The sequence below is a fragment of the Crocodylus porosus genome, unplaced genomic scaffold (assembly GCF_001723895.1).
Source record: "Crocodylus porosus isolate Cpor-Errol unplaced genomic scaffold, CroPor_comp1, whole genome shotgun sequence".
Taxonomy (NCBI): Eukaryota; Metazoa; Chordata; order Crocodylia; family Crocodylidae; genus Crocodylus; species Crocodylus porosus.
In genome coordinates, this window is record NW_017728907.1 from 6,863,583 (window position 1) to 6,873,469 (window position 9,887).

The 9,887-nt window shown below is 39.2% G+C and overlaps 1 protein-coding gene across 3 annotated transcripts in view; it reads left to right on the forward strand.

Annotated features, from left to right (window-relative positions):
- KCNT2 (potassium sodium-activated channel subfamily T member 2) overlaps positions 1–9,648 on the forward strand; it is a 259,822-nt gene extending 250,174 nt beyond the window's left edge. For all 3 annotated transcript variants that reach the window (XM_019530701.1, XM_019530703.1, XM_019530704.1), the window contains 2 exons: positions 3,398–3,482; positions 7,804–9,648. In XM_019530701.1, coding sequence (XP_019386246.1) covers positions 3,398–3,482; positions 7,804–7,915 — 197 coding nt within the window. In that variant the 3' untranslated portion in view covers positions 7,916–9,648. The remainder of the gene's footprint in view (positions 1–3,397; positions 3,483–7,803) is intronic.
- Positions 9,649–9,887: the final 239 nt, after the last annotated feature.

The following is a 9,887-nucleotide window of genomic DNA, read 5'->3' on the forward strand; positions in this document are numbered from 1 at the left end:
TTCGCTTTGTCTTGGGGAGAGCAGGGCCAGTAGTGATCCGTCCTAGGCCTTTTACAGAAAATCACATAACTTAGATCAATTCTGCCTTGGGCTTTTTGGCTATAGAACTAAACCACTACCATAAGTACTGCCAAGGGACAGAGTTTGGCCCTAAAGTTCCCAATGTCTGGACCAGGGTCAGATCTATGGGAATGCACTGGTGTGGTCACATTTCTCTGCTGCTATCACCACCACTGTCCCTAGCCATGCTGAGCAGCCCACACAGTTGCTCCCTGCAGCCAGAACTCCAAAGGGGCAGAGCTCTGAGAGGACACTGAAGAGTAGGGTGGGGAGCAGGCATAGGTGGGGGGACCCTCCCTAGTCAGCAGCCTACAGCTGTAGCAAGACAGAAACAGCTCTGGAAGTGGGGCAGGAATAACTTTGGGACTCTAGCAGCATCAGTTCCTGAACCTGCTCATTGCCCAGCACCCTCGTGTCCCCTTATAGCTCAGGGGCTCCAGCCACACCTCATCCCCCATTCCTCCATTGTCTGAGAGTCACATCCCTTTTAGTAAATTATATATCTGCCTATGTTTGAAGCTCTTCAAAATATAGCAAATACCCCTAGATCCTACTCAGTGAAGATTCTAAAAGGCCTTCTCCAGAGAAATAGGGTTCATCCTTCAATAGTTTTCATGTCAACAAAAAGAGGACATTGAAATGGACAGAATCAGAAAATGAAAATGAAACCTCTCTTCAAGGGAAGTTCAGTTACGGCCCCATAGCAGTGAGGGCACTTAATTGGCCTGAGTGGTGCCATGAAACCATAGGAAGGTATGTCCTGCATTGAAGATACAGTGAGTATTGAAGGCCACTTGGAACTTTGAATAATTGTGCTCATCAGTGATTATATAGGGCTGCAGGTGTAGACTCTATAAGTATAGAATTATATACCTATAGACTTATAGTCTAAAGGTATAGATTCATGGAAAATTAGGATTGGAAGGGGCCTCAGGAGGTCATCTAGTCCAAATGCCTCCTCAAAGCAGGATCATCCCCTACTATATCAAACCAGTTAAGGCCTTGTCTAGCTGGATTGCAAAATCCTCCAAGTATTGCAAGTGCTCAATTTCTCTGGGGAGCCTGTTCCCCAGTTTTAGTACTCTTCTTGTAAAAAGAGTTTTTCCTAATATCTAACCTAAACTTCCCTTGCTGGAATTTGAGACCATTGCTCATTGTTTTATCTGCCACCACCAAGACCAGTCTAGCACAATCTCCTTTGTAACCACTCTTCAGTTGATTAAAGCCAGTTATTAAAACCCACATCAGTTTTTGCTTCTCCAAACTAAACAAGTCTAGCTCCCTCAGCCTCTCCTTGTAAGTCATGTTCCCCAGCCCTCTAACCATTTTCATTTCCCACCATTGGACTCTATTTTGTCTACATCTTTTCTGTAGTGGGGGGTCCAAAACTGGACACAGTGTTCCAGATGTGGCCTTGCCGGTACTGAATAGAGGAATAATCACATTCCTTGATCTGCTGGCAGTCCTCCTACTAATGCATTCCAGTTTGCTGTTACCCTGCTTTATAACAAGGGCACAATGCTGGCTCATATTTAGCTTATTGTCCACTGCAGCCAACAGGGGCTTTTCTGCAGAGCTGTTGCTTAGCTAGTTGGTCCACAGCCTGTAGCAGTGCATAGAATTGTTCCTTCCTAAGTGCAGGACTTTGGACTTGTCCTTACTGAACCTTATGAGATTTCTTTTGGTCCTCCAATTTGTCAAGTTCTCTCTGAACCTTGGCCAAACCATCCAGCATATCTAAAACTCCTTGCAGCTTGGTGTCATCTGCAGACTTACTGAGGGTGTAGTCCATCCCATCTTCCAGGTTGTTTATGAAGATATTAAACAAAACCAGCCCCAGGACTGATCCATAGGGCACTCCACTTGATACCAGCTGCCACCTTGACATTGATCCATTGACTACCACCCTCTGAGCTTGATGATCCAGCCAGTTTTCTATCCACCTTGCAGCCCAGTCATCCAAGCCATACTTCCTTAGCTTGCTTGCAAGATTATTGTGAGAGGCTGTATCAAAACCTTTGATGAAGTCAAGGTGTATCACATCCACTGCTCTCCTCACATCCACAGAACCAGTCATGTCATCAAAGAAGGCAATCAGGTTGGTCAGGCATGACTTGCCCTTCATGAATCCATGCTGACTGTTCCTAATGACCTTCTTTTCTGCCAAGTGCTTAGAAATGGACTCCCTGCAGACCTGCTTCATAATTTTTCCCTGTACTGAGGTGAGGCTGATTGATCTTAAGTTCCCTGGATCCTCCCTCTTCCCTTAAAGATGGGCACTATATTTGCCCTTTCCAATCATCTGGGACCTCCCCCCATAACCACAAGTTTTCAAAGATATCCAGCGGCTCTGCAGTCACATCAGGCAACTCCATTAGAACCCTCAGGTGCATGGACTTGTACACATTCAGCTTTTTAAAATAATCCCTAACCTTTTCTTTCACCACTGTTAGTTGCTCACCTCCTCCCCAAACTCTGCTGCCAGGTGCAGTTGTCTGGGAGCTGACTTTGCCTGTGAAGACTGAGGTGAAAAGGGCATTGAGTACTTTGCCCTGTGCAGCTTTTCATCTTGTGCCATGTATTTCATTCTGTGTAGGCTTCTTTCCATTGATGCCTTTTAATTCAGAGTCCTCTATTTTACACGGAAGGTAAGAAGCTGATGGCACTTTTAGAAAAAAAAGTCTAAGCATTAACCCCAGTATCGCCTTCCCACTGAGCCACTTTGGAATCCAGAAAAGCACATGTAATATCAGGTACCACGCTGGCAAAAGGAACATAATGCCAATCATTGAAATTCCCTCAAAAGATTTTTTTTCCCATTCAGCTTTCCACTAGGTGATAGATAAAAGCATTGTGAAGTTAAATTATAGAGAATTACATTCACTAGCATTAAGGGAATTATAGCTCCAGGTTTGATTATGATATTCCCTGTTTGGTATTTGAGTGCTAACAATATTTTTGTCATGCTATTTTTCTTAGCAAAGTTGTTACAAAAATGGAAATACAGACAACATGGTGATTCCTGTGGTAGCAAAATTCACTATCTTTAATAGATTTTGTGCTGCATTTTTTCATTTACTATTATTTTATTTTGATTACCTTTCTGAAGGAAAAATTAGTCTCTGTTAAGTATTTCCAATGAAAGGAAATTGGATGCAAATTCTCCAGCTGAGCAAAAATAAATGGGGTAGCTGGGAAACAAATCTAACAAGTTACTCTTTTGGAAGCTATCTGCCCCAGATACAATATGTTAAGCTTGGTTTATCAAAAGCTTTTGTTCTTAAATTTGTTTGAGCATAATATAATAAGCCCTGTATGTATATTTTTTATCCTTCAGATGAAATGAATGATCATCAGAACACTCTTTCTTACATCCTGATCAATCCTTCCCCAGATACAAGACTAGAGCTGAATGATGTTGTGTAAGTTGATGGCATAAGGCATAAGATACACAAAGTTTCTCATTTTCACCTTTCTTGTATCCTTTGAAAAGTATTGCTTTTCTTGTTTTTATCCCAGGAGAAATAATACTGATGCACTTGTAAGAAAATTAAAATGAAAAAAAAAGCCTAATTCATTTGGGCCAACACATTTTAATGCGCCCTGTTATTCAAATTAACAACCCTTTCCCCTCTAAATTGTAGTAACAATTCAACTAAGGACATTGAGCTCTTAGATGCCTTCCTATTATTTAATATTCTCATTAGGTTTCTTGCTTATGAGTTAGATCTCCAGTTGCAAGATCAGCCTTCCAAGGTTACCCATCAGTTGTATCAAAGCTCAATTTTCTTCGTGGATTTAAGGGTCTGATTTAAAACTTAGTGGAATGCCTTCCACTGAATTCCCTGTGTTTAGGATCAGGCCCTAAGCATAAATCCATGTCTAAGATAATTAAGATACAAGTTACATAGTCATAACACATACACATTGCTTGAGATCATTTTTGCATGGTTACCAAGAAGTGCAACATGTTAGCACCTGTGATATTAATGGTACTTTTATAGAGTAATTATTACAGGTTGCATTAATGTACTGTAGACTTTCTTGTTTCATCAAAATAAGAAGACCCCCTTTGCTCATGGCACTTAACTGTGAATAGAAGATAATCAAGATGTCATGACTCTCCCTTGTTAGCCCTGTGTTATTACATCTTGAAATTTTGCAGAGTGCAAAAAAATGGAGAAGATAAGGTCAGCTCTCAAAATGGAATGTGCAGTCTGTAACAGATGCACAGTCTCCAGCATCAATAGAATTCATAAGAATTTCCCAAATTGTCACAGTGATAAAATGCTAGTTTGTGAAAACTGAAATGTTTCACAAAAATATCTTGACTTTGGTGAACTTATGACAGGATAAATCGAGACTGATGAAACATGGTAAATTACTGCTGAAGCACTGAAAAATGGTGGTGGGGGTGCTTTAACTAAAACTTGTTTAAGCTTTAGTTAACAAGCACCCCTACCACCATTTTTCATCAGAGAGATGCTGATACACATGACACTCTGGGAGCTATAATTAGAGTGGGTCTGGTAGCCACTCTAAAGTGCCCCCCTTACCACTCTCAGAACATGTCTATAAATGCTCAGGTTTTCTAAGGTCTTCAGAGCTGCAACTATATGAAACTGAAAAGTAGTATGGCAATTTGAGATAGATAATTCTCAGCAGCTACTATCAGAAACACCATTTTACACATTTAATTTAAACAAAATATTCCAGGATTTCAATTCCAAAATATTTTATTTTGACTTTTTATCTTGAGTTGGGATGGGTTTATTTACAAAAACAATTGGTTTCCCTGCCAAATTTAAGCAAAGATTGTTCTCACATAGCCCACTTGTGTTTTAACTTCTTCAGGCAAGGAGTTTGTGAGAGAGAGAGAGAGATGAAAAAGATCATTGTGCCAGATTCTTTGGGTGGAGTGGTAATACAGTTACATAAATGATTTCAATAAAACAACACAAATAGAAAAGGATCTTTACCCAGGGCAAACTCTTCAAGGTTCAAAAAGTCCAGAGGTATTTCATTGTTGCTTGCCTCTGTACTTTCTGATGAGGATTAACCCAATTTCAGCTAGATTAAAAGCAGACACATTGGTCATAGTTATGTATACACAGGCAGGAAAGCTACTCTGACACACTGTAATGATAGTGTGTCAGAGCATACTCAATTGAATCTCCTGAAGCATGGTAATTACTATGCTCCAGCATCACATGTACCAGTGTCCCTGTGCTGAAAAATGGCAGTAGGGGCATTTTAACTAAAAATCATTTGACCTTAGAGAAATCTATAACTAATTAATATGCCTTCCCCACCAGACCATGTGTATAAATGCCCAGTGATACTCTGAAAAATTCAGGAGCTTTTCCACCTTGATAAAATGCTGGGGAACTCATCCCTGTCTTAGTTGGGGTTTAATCCTAATGAATACCCACATGGTCATCAGGCAGTCTGCATGGTAGGGCCGCCACAAAGCTCTGAGTGACCTTGGAAGCCCTGAGCTCTTGGCTCGAGGTCTGGCTGCGTGTAAGGGCTTCCCATGAGCCTCAGGAACCTGTGCTGCTATGGTTTGTGACACTTCCTGGGTGAGCTGAAATAAAACTTGGAAGGGCTATAACTATATGTTTATTTCAGGAAATCCTCATAGGAACATAGGACTACCAGGGGCCTCCTTGGTTATCACATTCAGTCCTCTGTAGTCACAGGCAACCATTTGTCCATAGGGGGTGCATCTACATGTGCTATTAGCAGAGTGCAATAAATTCTACCGCATCTTGCACCAGAGTTTATTGTTCCTGGCCACCATATTTACACGTGCACTTAAGACCACAGCATGTTGAGCCTCGCTGGAGCACTCCAGCTGGCAGGGGCCCCAGGGGCCAGCTTGCCAGCCTAGGGGTGCTCTTACTCAACACAATGTACTGTGAATGGGGCTAGCTAGCAGGAAGCCCCTGCATTAAAGCACCCGTGTGCCCCAGCCAGCCCTGTCAGTGTCCACACATGTATAACTGTGCAGTAAATAACACCACCACAGGATAGTTCTTGTACTTAAAAGTACTAACCTGTCTCAGCATTTATTAGTTTACTGTGACCTAATAGGACTGCACATGTAGGTTCTGAGACTTTATTGTGGAGCTAATTAGACAGTTCTGCAGTAAACATTTCCTGTAGATGCATCTAGGATCTACAAAAGCTTGCATCTTGCTCCTTCTCACATGCCTTTGGACAAACACACAGACACAGACACAGACACAGACACAGACACAGACACAGACACAGACACAGACACAGACACAGACACAGCAATGTGTCACAAGTAAGGAGTGGTAGATACAAGGGAACTACCAAAGAATTTGTTAGATGTTGATCCAGTTAAACATTCTGGGACCCAAGGAGAGTTGGAGGACCCCATCCCACCAAAATCAATTACTCAAGAAAATAAAAGGGCTTACTCAGTTTGCATAGGTTAATATATTTTCAGGATAATATATATATATATTAATAGGGGAAAAAATCTCCAAATCTTTAAAAAAGATCTTTCCATGAAAGAGAGAAAAATACTAAACTGAAACTGAACAGTGATGCAGAACATTTTCCTTTAACATATTTATACTTTTAGGAGTTTATAAATATTAACAAATCACTCCTATTTTGTCCAATAAATTCTTACAAAAATCATTGTAAGTGCTCACTGTTATTACATAGCTTTCTGGACATAAAGTGGCCTAAAAACTAGTCCTTTGTTAGTAAGCTAGGGGTATTTTTTTCTCCTTAAAAATGCATTTTCAAAATTTTTAATTTAATAGTAACAATGTATTCTGAAGTTTTACCATTTATTAAATCATATGACATTCAAATGTTTACAGTATTCTGTTAGATCTCTGTAGTCATTGGCAGAGTTATTTGGATGTAAAGCAATGATTATAGACTAAAATTCTAATAATGGAAGGAACAAAAAATCAAAAACACTTCTATGCTAGGAAAGAAAAGTAGTGATTTCTTCTTTCAGTTTAACAAGGCTCTAAAGTTTTCCTGTGGGATACATTTTGATCTGTGTAATAATTTGATCGGAAAATATAAAAAAGAATACATTGTTTATCCTTAGAGGGTGTGTCTGTATGTGCTATTAGTATGAAGCAATATGCACCAGAGTTTGTTGCTCCAAGGCATTGTGTTTATCTGTACACGTGGGATCATAATACATTGAACCAGATCAGAACAATCCCAGGTTGGCAGGAGTCCCAGGGGGTCAGCCTGCCAGCCCAGGGCTGCTCTGACCTGACTTAATGTGCTGTGGAGGGGCTGGCTGAACAATGAGGGTGCTCCACTGTGGGGCTAGCAGGCAGTCAGTACCCTTGTGCCCCAGCCAGCTGACTCAGCATTTGCCCGTGCAGTGTTGTGGAGTAAAATACTGTATGCATGCAGAGCTGCAGAGTCAGGGTAGTACTTATATTTACATGCATTTACAAGTACTACCCTGCTGCGAAGTTAATTAGCTTCCTGCGGTCTAATAGGGTTGACATGAGAAGTTTACTGCAGAGCTAATTACTCTACTCTGCAGTAAATATCTTGTGTAGATGTGTCCAGAAAGAGGGAATTAGCCTTCTTATTCTTAAATAAGGCAAAAGGGAGTGCAGTCTACAAAACTGATTCCTCTCTGAGCCATTTTATCTCTAAGGTGTCTTCTGTATTTTATCTTTTTTTATGTCCAGCCTTTCTCATAAAAGATGTGATTTCTTTTTTTAGTTACTTGATCCGACCTGATCCACTGGCCTATGTTCCAAATACCGCACCTAGCCGAAAAAATAGTTTCTGCAATACAGTGGGACAAGACACCAGGGAAGAAACACAACTTTGATATACTACTGACCACACTGCTAAGAGACATTTTTTTTATACAAGTATATTGTTTCCAGTATACTGTATGCTTTTTGAAATCTATTCAAAATGGAATGGCTTTATTTTTTTCATACCTTCTTGGGATTAAAAAATGCTGATTTTCAAGAAGCAGGCACAATATTCAATTCTGGGAGCAAACGTACTCTGAACTCCAGCGATTACCCAATTTTTAATATGTTCATCATTTTGAAAATGGAACTTTGTCACACATTAACAAAACAATCCTGAAAACCTGTATTAAATTTTAACTGAACTAATATGAGCAATGACTTAAACATTTAAGAAAACCTGTCATCATGGACCTCATTACTACTTGTAAGTGATTGTTTTTTCTCAAAAACAATAGTGAGTCACTGATTAGGCCTGTGAACCATAGCTTGAAAGAGTGTTTATTATGAAATATCAAATGCCTGTAGATACTGATAGATACATGATGGCGTATCTAAAATCTGGAAATATTTGCATTATGAAGCGACTAAAAGTCCCAATCAGGAATCTGTATCAGAATCATAAAAGCCAGAATTCAGCCTCTATGATCAGTTTTCAGTTTCTCCTCTTTGGTCAATTATTTTAGAACAGATCAATTTTACAGTCTCAAAATATGGTCCTGCAGGATGTAGCAGATTATTAGTTCTGTCGAATTACTGATAGAATATTTTATATCAGACATAAAGTACATCTGATAAGGGATCTGCTCTAAAGGATTATCAGCTCTGGGAAGATCAGTTGGATGTTTTAGTTCTTCTGAACTTCTGCCTCAGCACATGTGCAAAAAGTAGAGCAATTTCTAAGAGTGTTGATGACAAGAACCCTCTTCCTACAGAGACAGGAATCATTTTAGTTCATAAGGTTGTGAAGAAAGCATTCTAGACAAGTGCAAAGGAATAAAGGTGTTATCTACATGAGTAAGCAGACACGGAAAGAGCTAGGTTGGATAATAATGCTTTTTATCTACTTGGAATCTGAATAGAATTGTGCTGGTATTTTTAAAGTCCTGCTAACATATCTCAGATAACAAATGCCTCCATCTCTTTGAAAGTCATAAGTTCCAAATATCCAACTCAGTACATTTCCCTCAAAAACATAGTTTTGTGTATTTTCAATATAAAGTTATGCAGCATGTTGAAAATTAAAGATTTAGCAGAAATGTAATATAAAAAAATCAGCGAAGTATCACATTAAATAGTGGGGGATGCAAGACTAATTGCACTGTTCAGTTTTATATTTAAGACAAGGAAAGTTCTTAACTAGTGTATAATTATTTGAAGGTACTGTAGAATCTCTATTTTGCTGAGACTGATGTACCACAGAATATAGAGCCTGTGTTGCAGAATTTTTGTCAAGCTTCTTATGAAACAGAGCAGGCTTTGCATATAGTCTTCCAAAGTTACATTCTTGCTTTTGCATATCTTACATAAAGGGGGTAGGGGGAGAGGGAAATGAATAGTAAGTTGCCTGGGTGTCTTCAAATGAAGTTTCACACTCAATGATTCATATAGAACAATTAAAAAATTTAGCCATGAGGTCAATTGGCAATGCTTACAAGTCTGTGAAAACCCTAAACTCTACATGTAGAAAAATTGTTATATAGTCTAGAAAAACATGTAATTATTTGTTTAGCATTTTCTATATTATTTGAAACAGCAACTCTATGGTTGTATGTGTCCTGAAAAATAAAATTGCAAAACTCTGTGTATCCTTATTTGAACATAATCTGTTGAATATTAATCTGTCAGATTAATGTCACATACACCTCATGGATGACAGGGAGCTTGTTAGGGTTCCAGTAATATTCCCAGGTGTTATACTATCTATAAGTTTACTTCTTAATAAAGCAAACATGTTTCCAGATCATGAAAGTTTCTGTTACACCACAACTAATAACGCTTTTCAGCACACGTTACCTTTAAATATGTATACCCAACACCACC